The 21,348-nt window shown below is 58.2% G+C and overlaps 1 protein-coding gene and 1 long non-coding RNA gene across 2 annotated transcripts; both read right to left on the reverse strand.

Moving 5' to 3' along the window:
• Positions 1-194: 194 nt before the first annotated feature.
• On the reverse strand, positions 195-5,550 carry LOC120385132 (anoctamin-7-like). Its single transcript, XM_039504244.1, has 3 exons — positions 5,194-5,550; positions 859-995; positions 195-418 (listed from the first exon to the last, which is right to left on the reverse strand). The coding sequence occupies exons 1-3, from the start codon at positions 5,200-5,202 to the stop codon at positions 286-288; spliced, it is 279 nt and encodes a 92-aa protein (XP_039360178.1). The 5' UTR covers positions 5,203-5,550; the 3' UTR covers positions 195-285.
• A 9,916-nt stretch (positions 5,551-15,466) lies between these two features.
• LOC120385133 lies at positions 15,467-19,742 on the reverse strand. The gene is made up of 4 exons (XR_005589285.1): positions 19,675-19,742; positions 18,591-18,745; positions 16,672-16,999; positions 15,467-15,508 (listed from the first exon to the last, which is right to left on the reverse strand). It is a non-coding gene; the product is annotated as an uncharacterized LOC120385133 (long non-coding RNA).
• Between the last annotated feature and the right edge of the window lie 1,606 nt (positions 19,743-21,348).

The raw sequence follows: 21,348 nt of genomic DNA on the forward strand, positions 1-21,348 counted from the left end.
GCTGCACTCGGCTCTGCTCACATGTCCAGGACTGGCACCAGTTAGTGGCTGGAGACCTGAAGAGAGAGTCTCCTTAAACTCCTCTGGTCTGTGTCTGTGCTTTGGGGCAGGCGGCCTTGTTCCCTGCAGGGGGAGGTGTGTATCCAGCCACAGCCCCCCTCTGGCCTCAGGGAGGAGAGGGAAGGATGGGGGGTTAAATCAGCCCATTAGAGAGCCAGGGGATTTCGATCTGGCTGCCCACCATGTGATGGGCCCGTGGAGCTGCCTCTAGGGCAACGGGGTTAATTACGGACCTGGGCAGAGCAGGGCTGGGAGTGGGGCAGGCCCCTGAGGTCCCCACGCTCCCCCCACCCTACTCACGATGCGATGTCTCTGCGTGTTGCTGAAGTAGGAGTCCCGGGAGTCGCTGCCCAGGAACCTGGGGGGGATAATCAAACAGCCAGTCGGGCCAGGGGAAGGGAGGCAAGGAGGGAGCTGTGACAAAGTGGGGATGTTCTGGCTGTGCTCTGTGAATGCTCAGTGGGGAGTGCTGGCCTGGGAAGGCTGCAGGGGAGTTGTGCTGGGACTGGCTGCATTGGGGATGGGAGACTTGCCTTGAGGGAGGACACCTGAGCACGGAACATGAGACCCCAGGAAGGGGGCTGGAGGCCAGGTGACACCTCTGCCCGGAAACTGGACAAAGGACACAAAGGCTGGGGGAGGAGCCGGGGGGAGGCTGAGTGAGAGGCTGGAGGGAGTTTCAGTTTGGAGCTGGCTGGGAGACTGGAGGGGAGCCCAGATGGGGCTCTGGTCTCCCAATGCAGCTCTGGCCTCCCTGGCCCCCCAGATGGACCTAACTGAGGGAGTCCCGAGACTCACTTGTCCAGCTTGGACCTGCGGAAGGCGCAGGTGTAATAGTCCGCGGGCTTGTTGGGGACGTGCTGGTGCAGGGCGTTGGGGATGCAGAGTCTCCTCAGGACCTCGGCGGAGCTGTTCCAGTCCGGGTTGGGCTGGGCCTGCGGTCGGCACAGAGAGCGTCAGGGCTGGGGGTGGCCAGGGGAACCTCCCAGACCGACAGTCACCTGCAGGCGGAGACGGGGCCAGTCCCCCCACTACTTCCTGCACACGGGGGGCCTAGCAGAGCTGGGGGGCGGGGCTGAGCTAGCAGGGGGCTGCGGGTCGGAGCGCTGTCAGAGCTGGGTGGGGAGCCCAGGGCTGGGGTAGGAGGGGGCTGCGGGTCGGGGTTGAGGGGCGCTGGCAGAGCTGGGTGGGGGAGCCCAGGGCTGGGCTAGCAGGGGGCTGCGGGTCGGGGTTGAGGGGCGCTGTCAGAGCTGGGTGGGGAGCCCAGGGCTGGGGTAGGAGGGGGCTGCGGGTCGGGGTTGAGGGGCGCTGGCAGAGCTGGGTGGGGAGCCCAGGGCTGGGTTGGTGGGGGCTGCGGGTCGGGGTTGAGGGGAGCTGTCAGAGCTGGGTGGGGAGCCCAGGGCTGGGGTAGGAGAGGGCGGGGGGTGGGGGTTGTGGGGCGCTGGCAGAGCTGGGTGGGGAGCCCAGGGCTGGGCTAGCAGGGGGCTGCGGGTCGGGGTTGAGGGGCGCTGGCAGAGCTGGGTGGGGAGCCCAGGGCTGGGCTAGCAGGGGGCTGCGGGTCGGGGTTGAGGGGCGCTGTCAGAGCTGGGGGGGGAGCCCAGGGCTGGGGTAGGAGGGGCTGGGTCGGGGTTGAGGGGCGCTGGCAGAGCTGGGTGGGGAGCCCAGGGCTGGGGTAGGCGGGGGTTGCGGGTCGGGGTGGAGGGGCGCTGGCAGAGCTGGGTGGGGAGCCCAGGGCTGGGCTAGCAGGGGCTGGGTCGGGGCACTGGCAGAGCTGGGGGAGCCCAGGCTGGGGTAGGTGGGGCTGGGTCGGGGTGGTGGGGCGCTGGCAGAGCTGGGTGGGGGAGCCCAGGGCTGGGCTAGCAGGGGGTTGCGGGTCGGGGTTGAGGGGAGCTGGCAGAGCTGGGTGGGGAGCCAAGGGCTGGGGTAGGTGGGGCCTGCGGGTCGGGGTTGAGGGGAGCTGGCAGAGCTGGGGGAGCCCAGGGCTGGGCTAGCAGGGGCTGCGGGTCGGGGCGCTGGCAGAGCTGGGGAGCCCAGGGCTGGGGTAAGTGGGGCTGCAGGTCGGGGTTGAGGGGCACTGGCAGAGCTGGGGGAGCCCAGGGCTGGGCTAGCAGGGGCTGCGGGTCGGGGTTGAGGGGCGCTGGCAGAGCTGGGTGGGAGCCCAGGGCTGGGGTAGGTGGGGCTGCGGGTCGGGGTTGAGGGGAGCTGGCAGAGCTGGGTGGGGGAGCCCAGGGCTGGGCTAGAAGGAGCTGCGGGTCGGGGTTGAGGGGCGCTGGCAGAGCTGGGTGGGGAGCCCAGGGCTGGGCTAGCAGGGGCTGCGGGTCGGGGTTGAGGGGAGCTGGCAGAGCTGGGGTGCGCCCAGGGCTGGGGTAGGAGGGGTTGCGGGTCGGGGTTGAGGGGAGCTGGCAGAGCTGGGTGGGAGCCCAGGGCTGGGGTAGGTGGGGCTGCGGGTCGGGGTTGAGGGGCGCTGGCAGAGCTGGGGAGCCCAGGCTGGGCTAGCAAGGGGCTGCGGGTCGGGGCGCTGGCAGAGCTGGGTGAGGAGCCCAGGGCTGGGCTAGCAGGGGTTGCGGGTCGGGGTTGAGGAGCTGGCAGAGCTGGGTGGGAGCCCAGGGCTGGGGTAGGTGGGGGCTGCGGGTCGGGGTTGAGGGGCGCTGGCAGAGCTGGGTGGGGAGCCCAGGGCTGGGGTAGGAGGGGGCTGCGGGTCGGGGTTGAGGGGAGCTGGCAGAGATGCGGGGGGGAGCCCAGGGCTGGGCTAGCAGGGGGCTGCGGGTCGGGCGCTGGCAGAGCGGGGTGGGGAGCCCCGGGCTGGGGTTGGTGGGGGCTGCGGGTCGGGGTTGAGGGGAGCTGGCAGAGATGCGGGAGCCCAGGACTGGGCTAGCAGAGGGCAATGGGGCTGGTGGGAGAGCCGCCCCGGGTGCACTGACCTGCAGGGGCGCTGCAGGCACAGCTCGGCGTAGAACACCAGCACGCCCCACGGGCGCTCAGCTTCAGGTAGTGGATGGTTTTCCGCCGCTCAGCATCTCCTCCTGCGGGAAGCAGGAGGGGCTGAACACGGAGCCCCAGGGGCAGAGCTGCCATGTGCCTGCGTCCAGGGCTCCAGGCCAGGGTCTGTAGGGCAGGGATGGGACACACGGCCCTGGGGTCAGGCAGGGGACAGCCGCCTTCTCTCCGACTGCTGCATCCTGGGGCCAGCAAGGCCTCGAGTCTCCCAATGCACCGTCACCCCAATCAGCCACAGCCAGGCCTGGCTGGAGCCGGGAGGATGTGGTGGGGGCCAGGGCCTTGGGACGGGGGGACATGGCCAGGGCTTGGGAGGGGGATGCAGCAGGGGCCTGGACCCAGTGGGAGAGGGATGGGGTGGGGGCTGGGGCTCGGAGGGGTGACACTGGGGGATCAGGCCTGGAGGGGAGGGCCATGGCGGGGGTGTGACGTTACTGATATGATCTGGGACCATATAGAACATGGTTGCAACCAAGGTCCTGTAGTGGCACCAAATCTTATGTAAAGGATCATATAAGGTGTCTAAGACCAGGCTATGGGTGGCTGGTTATGATTATGGTGTCTGGGTGCATGTGTCATTTTGTAGTTGAAGTTATGAGTATTGGCTCTGTACTGTCTGTATTTCAAATTTGTGCTGTGTTTCTGGTGGTGTTAGCCCTGCCTAGCCTGCTTGAGGGCCCATTAAGGACCATCAGCTACACAACTGACCCATGGAGAGGAGGCAGACACGCCTTGTGACTCAGCAAAGTGCAGGGACTTGCCCAGGTGACTCCAGACTCCATTTTGCTGTAAAGCCTCTAAAAGGCTGATGCCTCATCTCCATCTGGTCTTCAATCCTGCTTCTTACCTCTGGAGGGACTTTGCTACAAACTGAAGCTCTGCACAAGGAACTGATGGCCCATCCCAGCGGGGGATGTTCCAGAGACTTGATTTAAACCTGCAGTTTATTCCATCACTGCTACAAGCCTGAACCAAGAACTTTGCCATCACTGTATGTGATTGATTCCATGTAACCAGTTCTAGCTCTCAGCTCTACCTTGTTCCCTTTATGAATAAACCCTTAGATTTTAGATTCTAAAGGATTGGCAACAGCGTGATTTGTGGGTAAGATCTGATGTGTATATTGACCTGGGTCTGGGGCTTGGTCCTTTGGGATCGAGGGAACCATTTTCTTTTATTGGGGTGTTGGTTTTCATAACCATTCATCCCCAGGACGAGTGCACTGGTGGTGATACTGGGAGACTGGAGTGTCTAAGGAAATTCCTTGTGTGACTTGTGGTTAGCCAGTGGGGTGAGACCGAAGTCCTCTCTGTCTGGCTGGTTTGGTTTGCCTTAGAGGTGGAAACCCCCAGCCATGGGCTGTGACTGCCCTGTTTGAGCAATTGGTCCTGAATTGGCACTCGCAGTTGGGTCCCGCCAGAACCGCATCGTCACAGGGGGCCTGGGGCCTGGAGGTGGAGGGACATGGCAGGGACCTTGGGTTGCCAGGCGAAACGCCCGTCACAAAGGGACCCTGGTGACTCCGGTCGGCGGCACAACCGGGGCTAAGGCAGGCTCCTGCCTGCCCAGAATTCACACGGCCCCAGGTCCCTGCAGCTCCTAGGCACATGGGCGGCCAGGAGGCTCCATGCGCTGCCCCTGACCCTAATGCCGGCTCTGCAGCTCCCATTGGCTGGGAACCACGATGAACCCCGCAGCCCCCTCTTGCACCCAAACTCCCTCCCACAGCCCTCACCTCTACCCCCTGCCCCAGCCCAGAGCCCCCTCCTGCACCCCAAACTCATCCCCAGACCCACCCCAGAGCCTGCATCCCCCCCGTACCCTCATCCCCAGCCCAGTTAAAGTGAATGAGGGTGGGAGAGCAAGCGATGGAGGGGGATGAAGTGAGTAGGGGCGGGGCCTCGGAGAAGGGGCGGGGCATGGGTGGGGCCTCGGAGGAGGGGCGGGGATGCGGGGTTTTGTGTGATTAGAAAGTTGGCAACCCGACGCGGCAGGGACCTAGGGGGTGGGGAGGGACATGGAAGGGACCTGGGGCGGGGAGGGACACAGCAGGGGCCCGGGGCCCAGGAGGGATGCGGCCGGGACCGGAGGAGGGAGGCACATACCGGGGCCCACGGTATAAGTCTCTCCTCTCACCTTCTCCATCAGCAGCCCGGCATTTCTCAGGTTGTTGAGGAACTTCCTCCTCCAGTGCTCGTGGTGCCCGCGTGGCCGGTCGCCTCTGGCCTCGTGAGCCGCCAGCTTCCCCCTCCTCTTCTTCGGGGGCCGCACCTTCTCCTCCCACACCAGCACGAAGTCTGCGGGGGCGAAGGGGAGGGGGCTGCGGTCCGGCCTTGCAGCGGGCCAGGGGCTGGGAGCCTCCCGCAGGGCCGGGGAGCAGCAGCGAAACTCACCGTGATCATAAAACACCCAGACCACGCACAGGATGGGCGCGGGGGCAGGGAGACAGCAGCCCTAGGGCCCTAGAGTGGGGGGGGGGCCACACTCGCCACCACCGCCCCCTGCTGGAGGGAACCCCTGCTGCAAGGACCCCCCCAGTTCCCTCCTCCTCCAGCTCCCGCTGCTCCCCGTCCAGCCAGGACAGTGGCTGAAATGGCCCCAGTAACGGACCGCGGGAGCTTTGCAGAGGCCTGGCCCAGAGCAGCCACAGACTCGGCCCAGAGCCGCGGTTCTCAACCTCTTAGCCATTGTGGGCTGCAGCCACCCAGTGCAGACACTACCCGGCGGCCCGGTGTGCTGATGGGGCTGAGAACCGCTGGCCTAGGGAGAGGGGCCCAACTGGGACTAGAAACCCACCTGCCCCAGGGCAGCGGCAGGGCTGGGACTCAGCGTCTGGAATGAGGCAGGGGAAGGGGAGGGTTGGATTACGGGGGGTTGGGCAGCTCCCCTCTGCCCCCCAAACTCCTGCCGGGATTCTACCATGAGCTCGGGGACGTGGGAAGAGCCGCAGCTTGTGAAACGGACGGACCCCCCCCACCCCAGCCCCCAGAACTCAGCACCACCAAGGGCGGCGGCGCCATGGATTCACCAAGGGCAAGTCATGCCTGACTAACCTAATTGCCTTCTATGAGGAGATAACTGGGTCTGTGGGTGAGGGGAAAGCAGTGGATGTGTTATTCCTTGACTCTAGCAAAACTTTTGATATGGTCTCCCACAGTATTCTTGCCAGCAAGTTAAAGAACTGTGGGCTGGATGATTGGACTATAAGGTGGATAGAAATCTGGCTAGATCGTCAGGCTCAACAGGTAGTGATCAACGGCTCCATGTCTAGTTGGCAGCCCGTTTCAAGTGGAGTGCCCCAAGAGTCGGTGCTGGGGCCGGTTTTGTTCAATATCTTCATTAACGATCTGGAGGATGGCATGGACTGCACTCTCAGCAAGTTTGCTGATGACACTAAACTTGGAGGAGTGGTAGATACAGTGGAGGGTAGGGATAGGATACAGAGGGACCTAGATAAAGAAACCTGATGAGGTTCAACAAGGAGAAGTGCAGAGTCCTGCACTTAGGACGTAAGAATCCCATTCACTGTTACAGACTAGAGACCGAATGGCTAGGAAGCAGTTCTGCAGAAAAGGACCTAGGAGTTACAGTGGACGAGAAGTTGGATATGAGTCGACAGTGTGGCCTTGTTGCCAAGAAGGCTAATGGCACTTTGGGCTGTATAAATAGGGGCATAGCCAGCAGATCGAGGATGTGATCATTCCCTCTATTTGACATTGGTGAGGCCTCATCTGGAGTACTGTGTCCAGTTTGGGGCCCCAAAGTACAAGAAGGATGTGAAAATATTGGAAAGAGTCCAGCGGAGAGCAACAAAAATGATTAGGGGGCTGGAGCACATGACTTATGAGGAGAGGCTGAGGAAACTGGGATTGTTTAGTCTGCAGAAGAGATGAATGAGCAGGGGATTTGATAGCTGCTTTCAACTACCTGAAAGGGGGTTCCAGAGAGGATGGATCTAGACTGTTCTCAGTGGTACCCAATGACAGAACAAGGAGTAATGGTCTCAAGTTGCAGTGTGGGAGGTTTAGGTTGGATATCAGGAAAAACTTTTCACTCACAGAGTGGTGAAGCACTGGAATGGGTTTCCTAGGAGGTGGTGGAATCTCCTTCCTTAGAGGTTTTAAGGTCAGGCTTGACAAAGCCCTGGCTGGGATGCTTTAGTTGGGAATTGGTCCTGATTTGAGCAGGGGGTTGGGCTAGATACCTCCTGAGGTCCCTTCCAACCACGATATTCTATGATTCTATGACTTCTGCGGGGGGAGGCATGCTGGACAGCGCCAAGGATTGGGAGACAACCAGGTGTGAGCCCAGGGTGCAGAGAGAGCTGGGGAGGGTCTGTGTGTCTGTAACACTTCCTGTCCACTCCCACAGATGGAGTCCAAGAGAGATAGGAAGGAGAGGACGAGAACCCCAGTACTAAAGAAAAATAAGGTGCATCCTAGCTGGACCTGGGGCTCTGTGGGGTTAATACCAGTGGAAGGGACAAGAGTCTCTTGTGCAGCGTGACTATGCTGGGTGCAGGAGCAGTGGGGTGCTTTCCAATTGTAGCTGTGACAACATCATGCAAAGGGGGTTCAGGGTAAGCCCTGGGGTGTGGGTGATGCGAGAAGGAGAGCCTAGCCATCACGGCAGATTGTGATGATAACTTTTGTTTTTCCTCTTGTGTTGTGTTTGGCACCAAGGGAAAGAAATGGGGGTGGAGAGGGAGGGGAAGAGGGGAAAGAGTCCAGCCCAGTGGTGAGATGGAAAACGAGTGAGAGCAGAAGCGTTGTTGATGCCAGGCAAGACAATCACCAACGAAATCATGCTGCCCGAGCATGGTGAGATTTTCCCAGGGCCCCGAGTTGCCCGAGGCCCTGGGCATGGGCCCCTGTGCGTTAAGCCGCCACTGCAATGGCTGCAGGGCTCAGGATACCGCTTCCCAGCATGCCTGGAATGCCGGGCGGAGACGGAACATGCGGGAGCTACTACCAGAGCCAATCAGAAGTCAGCGCTGGAGACAAAGGGGTCAGTTTATATTTGGTTATTGGCTGTTGGGGGAGTGGAGCAGAGGGAGCCAATCAGAAGCCAGTGCTCGGAGACAAAGGGGTTGGTTTCCATTCGGTTGTTGGCTGTTGGTGGAGTGGAGCTGAGGGAGACGTCACAGCCTGGGAGGTGCCCATTGACACTCAGACCGAAGACCCGGTAAGAATCCCTTTGCTTGTTTTCCTTGTGAATTTCAAGCCGGCCAAGGAGCACAGGGCAGCATCAGCCCCTAGAGAACTGATACTCAACTCCCATTCTGCTGCGCAGGGGCTGGGAGGAGCTGGTTGGGGCGGGTCGGGCCCCTTGTCAATGCTGTGATTGTTGATGGGTTACTAGTCTAGTTGCTCCTGTTCTTTCCTTAACCCCAGGCCTTTCTTCCTCTGCCCAATAAGCTCCCTCACTTGTTGTGTTGTTACTGGGAGATTGTGATAGATTTGTACCCTTGTGCCTGGATGACAATCCTAGTCTGTTATTGGGCACCAAACACTTCCCAGGGCACAGCAGCCCTTGTGACTCAGGCACTAGGAGGGGCCCCCTGGGGTGGAGTCAGCAGGGGCCAAGAGAGTCCTGCACTTCGGACGGAAGAATCCCATGCACCGTTACAGGCTGGGAACCGCCTGGCTAAGCAGCAGTTCTGCAAAAAAGGACCTGGGGATTACAGTGGACAAGAAACTAGATATGAGTCAGCAGTGTGCTCTTGTTGCCAAGAAGGCTAATGGCATTTTGGGCTGTATAAGTAGACGCATTGCCAGCAGATCAAGGGACGTGATCATTCCCCTATGCGACCTTGGTGAGGCCTCATGTGGAGTACTGTGTTCAGTTTTGGGCCCCACACTACAAGAAGGATGTGGAGAAATTGGAAAGAGTCCAGCGGAGGGCAACAAAAATGATTAGGGGGCTGGAGCACATGACTTATGAGGAGAGGCTGAGGGAACTGGGATTGTTTAGTCTGCAGAAGAGAAAAGTGAGGGGGGATTTGATAGCAGCTTTCAATTACCTGAAGGGGGGTTCCAAAGAGGATGGAGCTCAGCTGTTCTCAGTGGTGGCAGATGACAGAACAAGGAGCAATGGTCTCAAGTTGCAGTGGGGGAGGTCTAGGTTGGATGTTAGGAAACACTATTTCACTAGGAGGATGGTGAAGCACTGGAATGGGTTCCCTAGGTGGAATCTCCATCCTCAGAGGTTTTAGGGCCCGGCTTGACAAAGCCCTGGCCGGGATGATTAAGTTGGGGTTGGTCCTGCTTTGAGCAGGGGGTTGGACTAGATACCTCCTGAGGTCCCTTCCAGCCCTGAGATTCTATGATTCTAAGGACCCAGGTTCCATCCCCCCTGAGGCAAGACAGGCCCATTGCTGAGAGGCTTTGTTGCCCCAGACTCACGGCTGCTCCCTGCTCAGTTCCAGGATGGACGTGCTGAGAAGGTATCTCAGGAGGAAGGTGGCCCCGAGCCAGAGGGGACCAGCTGCCAGCGTCCCCAGACAGAGAGCTGCCCCTCCATCCGCATGGCATGGGAAGCAGGCCCCGCCACCCCAGGAGATGGTCCTGCTCGGCCTTGCTCACTGGGAGGAAACCAGCCCCCAGGGCTGGTGCTGAGCAGAGAGAGACAACATCCAGGCCGAGATGGAGGTGGCCTAAGTTCAATCTGGGCAGGCAGGACTCAGCCCATGGCAGGAGCCAGGCAACGCAGCTCTGGGTTTGCTTCTGCTGGAAGGCCTGCCCTCATCCCAGCTGCGTGGGCCAGCAGGAGGCATTCCCAGGGCAGGAGCTGGGGGATCGCTGCCTCAGCTGCTTAACTGTTGCCGGAGGAGAGCAGCTACTCTCTGGAGGTTCTCTGCAACACGGAGGCTGAGTGGTCCTCCACTGCAGGTGAGGAGACCCCCTGGGCATGGGGAGGAGCAAGGGCCATTAACACCCAGTCGCTCTGTCCCAGTCATTGTGGGGATCCCAGCCCAGGGGTCTGGCCAGAGCCACGTGAGCTCAATGACATCAGCGGGAGTTGCAGAGCCACCCCCTGCAATGGGGCATGGGGGGAGCTTCTGGGAAGTGGGTCCCTGATGATTTGGAGCAACTCCCAGGGAGGATGGGACAGTGAAGGGCCCACTCTGCCATGGGGCCACAGGGCTGAGGGTCTATGGGAGGGGCAGTGTGGGGAACTCTCTGCCATGGGTCATTGGGGCTGAGGGGTCTGTGGACGGGGCAGTGTGGATCTCTCTGCAATGGGTCCTGGGGCTGAGGGGTGGGTGAGAGGGACACTGTGGGGATCTCTCTGCCTTTCGATGCTTACATGGGAGGAGAAACATTAAATATGCTCACCCCATCCTTTCTCACCCCTGTCCTTCCTTCCTCTTCCCCTCCCCAGCAAGAGTCACCCTCTGCCCTTGTCTCTCTGATGCAGAGACCCCCACAGACCAGTCAGAGAAGGACTTTGGCCCTGAGGAAAAGACAGAGGAGGATGAAGACCCTGACACAGAAAGAGAGGAAGAGGAGGAAGATCTAAAGACAGAGGAGGAGGAGAAGCAGGAAGAGCAAGTCCTGATTAGTGAAAAAGAGGAGGAGGTGGAGGAGCTAGTGATGAAAGAGGAGAACATTACCACTGAGGAGGAGGAAGACCTGGACACAGAGGAGAAGGGGGAGGAGGAAATATCTATAGAAGAGAACAAGGAGGAGGATGAGAACCTGTTTGCAGAAAAGGAAGAAGAGGAGGAGGAGGAAGAGGAGAATGTGTCTGCAGAAAAGGAAGAAGAGGAGGAGGAGGGGGGGGATGTGTCTGAAGAGAAGGAAGAGGAGAATCTGACTACAGAAGAGGAAAAGGAGGAGGAGAACTTGTTTGCAGAAGAGGAAGAAGAGGAGGAGGAGGAGGAAGAGAACGTGTCTGCAGCAGAGGAAAGGAGGAGGAGGAGAATGTGTCTGCAGCAGAGGAAAGGGGGAGGAGGAGAATGTGTCTGCAGCAGAGGAGAGGAGGAGGAAGAGAACTTGTCAGCAGAAGAGGAGGAGGAGGACCTCTGCACAGAAGAGGAAGAGGACTTGATCACTGAGAAGGAGGAGGAAGAAGAAGGTAAAGGAAGAGGAAGAAAGGAACACCTGATCATGGAGCAAAAGGAAGAAGAGAAGGACCTGGCCATGGAGCAGGAAGAGGAGCACCTGCCTGTGGAGGAAGAGGAAGAGGACCTGGCCACAGGAGTGGAGCACCTGGCCATGGAGCAGGAGGAAGAGGAGGAGGACCTGGCTCCAGAGGAGAAAGAGGAAGACCTGGCCATGGAGAAGGACCAGGCCACAGAGGAGGACAAGGAGGATCTGGGTCAGGAGGAGGAGAAGGAGAGGACCTGGCAATGGAGGAGGACGAGGATGTGGCCATGCAGGGGGAAGAAGAAGAGGCGGAAGAAGAGGTAGAGGACCTGACTATAGACTAGGAGGACCCAGGAATGGAGGAGGATGAGGATGTGCCGATGCAGGGGGAAGAAGAAGAGAAGGAGGTGGACCTGGCAATGGAAGAGTAGGAGCAAGAGGACCTGGCCAGAGAGGAAGATGAGAAGGAGGAGAACCTGGCCACGGAGAAGGAGCAGGAGGAAGAGGACCTGACCAGAGAAGAGGACGAGGAGGAAAAGGAGGAGGAGAACCTGGCCACAGAGGAGAGGGAGGATCTGGCCAGAGAGGAGGAAGTGGAGGAGGGGGAGGACCTGGCCATGGGAATGGAGCACGTGGTCATGGAGAAGAAAGCAGAAGAGGACGACTTGGATGAGGAGGAGGATAAGGAGGGCAAAGCCAAGTCCTCCTCCACCTCCATGGCCAATTCCTCCTTGCCCAGATGCATAATCCATTCCCATTGCCAGACTCTTGCCCGCGGTGACAATGAAGGAGCAGGAGAACTTCTGGGCTGCACAGTCGGGTGTCACGGGGACGTCTGTGGGAGCCATTGACAGTGTGTTCTGTGTGGGCCATTTTCCTTCTCTGACCCAGGGGTTCTCTGCTCCCAGAATCTCAGCCAGGGAGGCCACCCTGCAGAATATGGCCCCGCAGTTTGGTGATGGGCTGCAGGAGTCACCACGTAGCTGTGCAGCAGCCATAGCACCTGCATTGACCAGGGACCAAAACCTGCAGCCCTCACAGCCCAGGCTGCCCCCACGGATGGCAATGGGAGTGTAGCCTGGGCAACTAGCTGCTGGGCCAGGGCATATAGAGAGGACTCAGAGATGCAGCAAACCAGTGGGCAGAGAAGTGAAGGAAGTAAGGGAAAGAGGAGAGCGAGGAGATCGGGGGAGCTGCTGCAGTCAAGGGACCCCAGCCAGAAGAGAGAAGCTGGGTGGGTTAGACACACAAAGTCCTGCATCTTGGCAGGGGTTAGACTAGATGAACCTTGCCAGAGGCGGCGAGTTATATGGGCCTGTGGTGCCCGGGCTCCAGCAAATTCAGGGCCTCGAGGGGCCCGGCTCCACCAATGTTCAGGGCAGGGTTTCTCCCCCAGCCCGACCTGCCACTCCCACGTGCCACCCCCAGAGCATCCCCCGGCCCTGCCTGCCACCCCCACGTGCCTCCCCCAAGCGTCTCTGCCTGCCCCCTGCATCTCCACACTGTGCTCCCTCACTGGCCGCTGCCACTGCAGGCTACAGGGGAGCGGCTGGGGCAGGCTGAGGCGGCTGCTGCGCCTGTGGAAGGAGGCGCATGGCAGCCTCCCGCCCCCACCAGGTGACTCCAAGTCGAATCTGAGGGGAGGGGCTTATCCCGGTTGGACCTCCTGAGCAGCAGCCTGGTGGGGCCTGGGTGAGTGTCTTGTCCCTGGGGGGAATCCTCCCCTCTGGCCCCCCACCCCAGCCCCAGGGCAGCCTTCCTGCTGCACCCCAAACTCCTCATCCCTGGCCCAGACCCACACCCTGCACCCCCTCCTGCACCCCAACGCCCTGTCCCAGCCCAGAGCCTGCACCCAACACTCAAACCCCCTCTCACACCCAGCCCCCCAAACCCCCTCCTGCACCCCAAACCCCTGTCCCATCCCAGACTCTGCACCCAGAACCCAAGCCCCCTCCTGCACCCCAACCCCCTGTCCCAGCCCAGACCCGGCACCTAGCACCCAATCCCCCTCCTAGAGCTTGTGCCCTTCTGCTCCCAAACCCCAACCCCTGTCCCAGCCCAGACCCTGCACCCAGCACCCAAACTCCTCGTTTGTACCTTTTCTGCTCCCAAACCCCAACGCCCTGTCCCAGCCCAGACCCTGCACCCAGCACCCACACTCCCTCGTTTGTACCCTTTTCTGCTCCCAACCCCCAACCCCTGTCCCAGCCCAGACCCTGCACCTAGCACCCAAACCCCTCCTGCACCCCAACCCCTGTCCCAGCCCAGACCCTGCACCTAGCACCCAAACCCCTCCTGCACCCCAACCGCCTGTCCCAGCCCAGACCCTGCACCCAGAACCCAAACCCCTCCTAGAGCTTGTACCCCTTCTGCTCCCAAACCCCAAACCCCTGTCCCAGCCCAGACCCTGCACCCAGCCCCCAAGCCCCTCCTGCACCCCAACCCCTGTCCCAGCCCAGACCCTGCACCTAGCACCCAAACCCCTCCTGCACCCCAACCCCTGTCCCAGCCCAGACCCTGCACCTAGCACCCAAACCCCTCCTGCACCCCAACCGCCTGTCCCAGCCCAGACCCTGCACCCAGCACCCAAACTCCTCATTTGTACCCCTTTCTGCTCCCAAACCCCAAACCCCTGTCCCAGCCCAGACCCTGCACCAAGCACCCAAACCCCTCCTGCACCCCAACCGCCTGTCCCAGCCCAGACCCTGCACCTAGCACCCAAACTCCCTCCTAGAGCATGTGCCCCTCCTGCACCGCAACCCCAACCCCTGTCCCAGCCCAGACCCTGCACCTAGCACCCAAACCCCTCCTGCACCCCAACCCCTGTCCCAGCCCAGACCCTGCACCTAGCACCCAAACCCCTCCTAGAGCTTGTACCCTTCTGCACCCAACCCCAACCGCCCGTCCCAGCCCAGACCCTGCACCTAGCACCCAAACACCCTCCTAGAGCTTGTACCCCCTTCTGCTCCCAAACCCCAACCCCCTGTCCCAGCCCAGACCCTGCACCCAGCCCCCACGCCCCCTCCTGCCCCCCAACCCCTGTCCCAGCCCAGACCCTGCACCTAGCACCCAAACCCCTCCTGCACCCCAACCGCCTGTCCCAGCCCAGACCCTGCACCTAGCACCCAAACCCCCTCCTAGAGCTTGTACCCTCCTGCACCGCAACCCCAACCCCTGTCCCAGCCCAGACCCTGCACCTAGCACCCAAACCCCTCCTGCACCCCAACCCCTGTCCCAGCCCAGACCCTGCACCTAGCACCCAAACCCCTCCTAGAGCTTGTACCCCTTCTGCACCCAACCCCAACCCCGTCCCAGCCCAGACCCTGCACCTAGCACCCAAACCCCTCCTAGAGCTTGTACCCTTCTGCTCCCAAACCCCAACCCCTGTCCCAGCCCAGACCCTGCACCCAGAACCCAAACCCCTCCTAGAGCTTGTACCCCTTCTGCTCCCAAACCCCAACCCCTGTCCCAGCCCAGACCCTGCACCCAGCCCCAAGCCCCCTCCTGCACCCCAACCCCTGTCCCAGCCCAGACCCTGCACCTAGCACCCAAACCCCTCCTGCACCCCAACCCCTGTCCCAGCCCAGACCCTGCACCTAGCACCCAAACCCCTCCTGCACCCCAACCGCCTGTCCCAGCCCAGACCCTGCACCTAGCACCCAAACTCCCTCCTAGAGCTTGTGCCCCTCCTGCACCGCAAACCCCAACCCCTGTCCCAGCCCAGACCCTGCACCTAGCACCCAAACCCCTCCTGCACCCCAACCCCCTGTCCCAGCCCAGACCCTGCACCTAGCACCCACACCCCCTCCTAGAGCTTGTACCCCTTCTGCACCCAACCCCAACCCCGTCCCAGCCCAGACCCTGCACCCAGCACCCAAACCCCTCCTAGAGCTTGTACCCCTTCTGCTCCCAAACCCCAACCCCTGTCCCAGCCCAGACCCTGCACCTAGCACCCAAACCCCTCCTAGAGCTTGTACCCCTTCTGCTCCCAAACCCCAACCCCTGTCCCAGCCCAGACCCTGCACCCAGCACCCAAGCCCCCTCCGGCACCCCAACCCCTGTCCCAGCCCAGACCCTGCACCTAGCACCCAAACCCCTCCTGCACCCCAACCCCTGTCCCAGCCCAGACCCTGCACCTAGCACCCAAACCCCTCCTGCACCCCAACCGCCTGTCCCAGCCCAGACCCTGCACCCAGCACCCAACCTCCCTCCCAGAGCCTACACCCCACACCCCCTTCTTCACCCAAACACCCTCCCTGGACCTTGCAGTGCCTTCTAACCTGATGGGTCTATAATTCTTTGATTCTAGCATCTGTCACCTAAAAAGAAGGGCTGGCGTGTCTGGATTTCCTCCGCATCCTCTGCAGTGAAGACAGAAGCAAGGAACTTTTTAGCTTCGCCGCAGTGGCCTGGTCTTCCTGGAGTGCTCCTTTAGCACCGATTGCCTAGTGGCTTTGCTGACCGTTTGGCAGACTTCCTGCATCCCATGGACCCCCTCCGAGCGTCACACCGCCCAAGGCCCCGCCCCCGAGCATCACCCAAGCCCCGCCCCCCGAGCGGCGCCCCGCCCAGTCCCCACCCTGAGCATTGCCCCGCCCAAGTCCCCGCCCCTCGAGCATCATGCTGCCCAAGACCCCGCCCCCTAGCGTCACCCAAGCCCCGCCCCCTGAGCGGCGCCCCGCCCAGTCCCCACCCTGAGCGGCGCCCCACCCACATCCCCGCCCCCCAAGCAGCACGTAGCCCAAGTCCCCACCCCAGCCGAGCACCGCCCGAGTCCCCGCCCCCCCAACACGGCACCCCGCCTCCTAAGACCCGCCTCCCCCCAGCGCCGCCTGGCCAAACAAAAAAATAAAACCAACCCCGAGTGCCCTCCCAAGGTGCCGCCCAGCCCGTGCTTGGTAGGCTGGTGCCTGGAGCCGGCCCTGATCCCATGTACTTAACAACCCTTTGCTGTTAGTTGTTGTGCCTTGGCTAGTTGCTCTTCACGTTCATTTTTGGCCTCTGCCCTATACTTTTCATTGGACTTGCCAGAGTTTACGCTTCTTTGTCTTTTCCTCACTAGGATTTGACTTGCCAATTGTGAAAGGTGCCTTTTTAATGATCTTAGAAAGGCTCTAGCGGCTGCACCAGCGCGAGCCTCTCCTAAACAAGGCCTGCCATTTTACTTGCACCTGGCAACTACTCCAGCAAGCACTGGAGCTGTTTTGCTGCAAAACAAATTGGCCAGGTGAGACCGATGGCCTATGGTTCCAAAACTCTCAGTGAGGTGGAGGCGAGGTTTTCAGCTTGCGAACGTGAGGTATTCGCCCTGGTATGGTCCCTAACACATTGGGAATATTTAAGTGGCACAGCTCTCATTGTGGTGAGGACATGCCATACTCCAGTAAAATATGTCATCTCTGGAAGAATTAATGAGGGAAGGGTATCCTCTCCCCGGCTGGCGGGATGGACTCTAAGTCTGGTCAATCGGGATATTCGTACTGAGAAGATCCCCATACGAGAATCCTTCCTATGCTCCGATTACCGCAGGAGATGAGCACGAATGTCCGTTGCCAGATCCTGATTTAGACTTACTATCTCCATTCTTCTTAGCAACATCCTGGGAAGAAGTACAAGGAAAAGGGTTAACACTCTGGGCAGTTGATGGGAGTGCTTGTCACCACGAAGGGCATCCTGTTGCAGGGTTTGCTGCAATCCAGGAGGGGACAGCAAGCGGTGCAGGGTACGGTGAGGCCGCCGTCAGCACAAGCTGCACAATGAATTGCGGTCCTGGCAGTATCGTCTGGGGTAGCACCTGAGGAAAACATCTGTCTGTGTTCTGCTTCTAGTTGGGTGGTTCAAGCCCTTCCCATCTGGAAGAAAAGAGTTCAAAGTAAAAGCCCATACGAAGGGGGTCGGTTCTGGCCACGCTTGACAATCAGGCCAATCAGCTAGCAAAACAAGCTGCTAGGTTAGGATCAGCATATACATGGGATAAGACCCAATTTCAGCTGCTGTAGTTAAGATGCCGTCTCCAGATGTGTCAGCAGGCCATGGCATCTTGACCCTGCAAAAACAGGATAATGATCTCCAAGCCCTTTTAACAGCAGGGAAACATCAAGGATATGTAAGGACAAAAACGGATTGATTATAGCAACATCACCAAACTGTGAATTACCTGTACTGGTTATGCCAATAACTCCACGAAAAGAACTAATAACTGTAGCTCATGGCCAGGGACACTATGCTGCGTCCAAAACTTTGGAACGGGTGTCTAAGTGGCGTGGTTGCCTAACATAAAGGAGGAAATACTGGAACAAACCTTTTCTCGATTTGGTATCCCATCAGAAATAGATTCAGACAGAGGACCACACTTTGTGGGTGAAGTCACAAAGCGCTGTGTGCGGCCTTAAACATCAAACAGCGGTTGCACATAGCTGCTCACCCGCAAAATCTGTTATCGTCGAGAGGCTAATAGAGCCATGAAAACTGCTCTTAGAAAAGTAATAGATGTGCAAGGAAGGGATTGGGATAGCAAACTCCCATATATCCTAGCGGCCATGCGATCTACTAGAACTGTGTGAGGGTTTTCACCGCACGAGATGCTAACTGGGAGAATTAGGCACACCCTGAACTTTAGTGGGTGGGAGGAGTTCCACCGGATGAGTACCTTCCCAGGGTGCAAATAGACTTATACATGTCACAGTTGCTAGACACCATCAGCAGTCTTCAACATCGAGTAGCTCCTCAACTAAAAGCTAATAACCAAGTCATTAGTGCTTGGTTAGGCCACATTAATGATGTAGGATGGGTGGTTGGTACAAAGGTAATGTTTAGGTATTATATAGAAAAGGCCATGTCCTTAGTCCTCGTTGGGTGGGTCCAGTTATCATAACAAACGGAGCAAGTGCCTCTGTATATCAGGTTCAAATACCAGCAAAGAAGGGGATCAAATTAAAGTGATTCCATAGCAGCCAGGTAAAGGAATGGAAAGGAAATCAACCCATTTAACTGTGCCAATCATATTTTCTCTTCCATTCCTAGATCGACATGACCGCCATCATCCTATTCTCTATGTATATAGGTTGCACTGTATTTGTTAAGGTTTGGTTAATTGATTTGGTTGAAGGTGACCATCTGTTCTGTATAACAGGGAGTCATTATGCCACAGAGGATCCCATGGCCACCCTGGATCCTTTGGAACAAAATGACCCCATTTCTGTTTTAATGATCAAGGAAGAACCGTGCTGTGTGCTCAAGTGGGTCAAAGAAAGATCGAACAAGGCAGGTATATTTCAAGCAGTAATTTCAGAAATGTGCCTTAACTATCAGGCTGCACCTGTGGGATGCAGAGAAAAACAGAAATGTCATGTAAGTGGGATATAGTAAAACCTCTTTTGGGAATTGTACCAAACTTAGGTGCCCAACAGTTCTCAGATTTGCGGTTGCATTAAATTGAAGTACCTGAGCATGTACCATGGGGTGGGTTTCTGGAAATATATCAGCTCCTTGGGTTCATGAAAGACCTAGTGCCATGTTCAGAATTAGTACTCCAGCACAGTCCTTCCTTCTCGGCTCTCAATGTACTGTTGTATCCACACCTTCTTGCAATAGTTCGTCTGTGCAGGAAATGGATGTAAAGCAGGAAGAGTCTTTTCATTGTAAAACTTTCTACTGCAGTAAGATCAAGGTTAAATTTTCCGTAAATAGTTAGACTTGTATAGGAGGTTTAAAATGAATGTTACAACGGCAGACTCTGGTAATTGGTCTTTGGTTGGTCCTTATGTAATAAGAGTATACCATTTTGTTTTGTTTCTTCCTTCTCCTATTCCTAGTTTAACTGGTCCGTGGTAATTAGGAAGAAGCAAATCAAACAGTTATTACACATCCCCAGTCTGCGATAAGGAATGTTTTAATCAGCACTACCCCTCTGTAATACTATGGTTGTATTTGGGTTCAATGCAAATTTTTCGCCATGTGACAATTTATTCATCGGGTGGGTCATAATTTGGCAAAGCCACAGGTGTCGGCAGTTACATCTTTTAAAACAGGTGTAACACCGACAAGAGGGGAAATGTTAATTTCAGTATACATGTTTGCCGAATTATTCTGTATAAAAGTTAAAATAAGTTCTGTAAATCAAAAGGCCATTTTGTTTTGGTAAAGGACAAGGCGACCTCCATTGGGGTCAGGTTCTTGTTCCTCAGTACCTAGAAAAGGCGGGAAAGTGGGAAGAGCAGGAATCTGACCTTGCCCAGCAACAGCTCCTACAGAGACCAATGAGGAGGGAGGGGCAGGGCACTGGCTCTTGAGCTTTTGAGCTGTCAGAGGTGCAGGTGGCTGCTCTCTCTCCTGGTGCGGTACAATCTTGCCACTGGCTATGGGCCTGCAATAGCTACTTACTAATTAAGTTGGGGTTGTTTGTTTGTTGTTTTGGGAAAGCAAACTTGCATACACGGACCTGGTCCGATTAGTTAGATCAATCGTGCACTCAGGGCGACGCAAAGCGGGTTAGGGTGGGAGTTGGGAGTTAAGATAGGATACGTACCTGTCTGTTTCATCTGTTGTCCACGGTCAGTGTTCACTACTGGCTTCTCTTTTCTGGATCCTGCACCCTTTATCGCTGATGTCTGTAAAGATAGAACATCTTGTATTATAAGTGCCTGTGTGTTATTCCGAATCTCCAGAATCATTAATCCATTCCCTTCCATTCCTTCCTCTCCCTTAGCAAATAAAGTGTTGTTGTTTTATTTTATAGCTTTGTGTGTGTGGAGTTCATTAAAGTCAGCTCTGATAGATGGCCTTAAAGGGGACTCAGCGGAGATAAACTGTAAGGCTCCCGAGATCTTCTGATCAGATCGGCCTAGAGAGATAAAAATCCTTACGCTTGTTGAACCTCATCAGATCTCTTTGGCCCAGTCCTTCTTGAGAGTGGGAAGGGGCTGGGACAGCAGCTTAAAGCCACATCTCCCCAGGGCAGCACAGCACAGCGTGCAGCGCAGGGGCACATTTCAGTTAGTTTCACTTTGTGCAACTTAACCCTGAGGTTCTCAGCCCTGTGAATGAGACTGTGGAATTACCCAGCCCGTGGGAAAGACTGTGAGTGTAAAATATTCCCAGGGTTGTTCCATCCCTGGGGGACCATCTGCCTCTGGAGGCTGGGGATGGAATCAGGACCTTTCACTGCCAGGCTTCTGCTTATGACCAGGACTACGTCAGCCGTGATCAAGTCTAAACAGTGACTTCCAATGAGCCTTAGCCCACCGACTGTTGTTAACGGGCAAGGCGGAAAGGCCTCAATTTACAACAATGGCCTAATTTTGGGTACCTCAGTTTCTCCCTTTGAACTACCGGACTGCAGGGAACTTGTTCCAACTGCAGCCACAGCTGCATGTGGAGTCCTTGGGCACTGCAGGTGTCCAGCCCCTACGCATGTAAAGGCAGGATCCCATATTTGGATCTGACATCAAGAGACATTCTTGAAATCTGGCCCCAGCCCACCACTGTGCTCTGCCTCCCATGCTGCCCAGGGTGGGCCAAAGGGGCTGTAGGGAAGGGGTAAAGCCCTCCCCCACCCTGGGAAATTCCTCCCACACAGGTGCCACTTGTGCCTCCCCCCAGCAGCTGTAGGCACAAGGAGTGCTCGGGAGGGGGAGCATGGACAGACTGGAGGGGAGGGGTGGAGCAGGGATAGAGGGTGTGACCAGGGTGAAGCTGCACCTCAGTTTTATACAGGGCCGCCGAGAGGGGGCAAGAGGGCAATTTGCCCCAGGCCCCGGGCCCGCAGGGGCCCCTACGAGTTTTTCGGGGCCCCTGGAGCAGGGTCCTTCACTCGCCCGGGAGCCCCGAAAACTCTTGCGGACCGGGCCCTTGGAGCTTCTTCTGCTCCCGGTCTTCGGCGGCGGGAATCCTTCCGCTCTGGGGTGGAAGGACCTCTGCTGGCGAATTACTGCCGGCGGGACCCGCCGCCGACGTGCAGCCCGGCTCGGCGGTAATTCGGCAGCAGGGGTCCCCGCCACGGGTCTCCGGGGCACTTCGGTGGCGGGTCATGAAACGGAAGGGCCCCGCCACCAAATTACCGCCAAGTGGGGCCCCTGCCGCCAGACCCCAGGCCCCCGGAATCCTCTGGGCGGCCCTGGTTTTATACCCTGGCAAAGCCACTAACACCATTAAAATGAGTGCAGCACACTACTCAGCTGAGCTGCAACCTCTATATTAACCA

This window comes from Mauremys reevesii, linkage group 17 (assembly GCF_016161935.1).
Source record: "Mauremys reevesii isolate NIE-2019 linkage group 17, ASM1616193v1, whole genome shotgun sequence".
Taxonomy (NCBI): domain Eukaryota; kingdom Metazoa; phylum Chordata; order Testudines; family Geoemydidae; genus Mauremys; species Mauremys reevesii.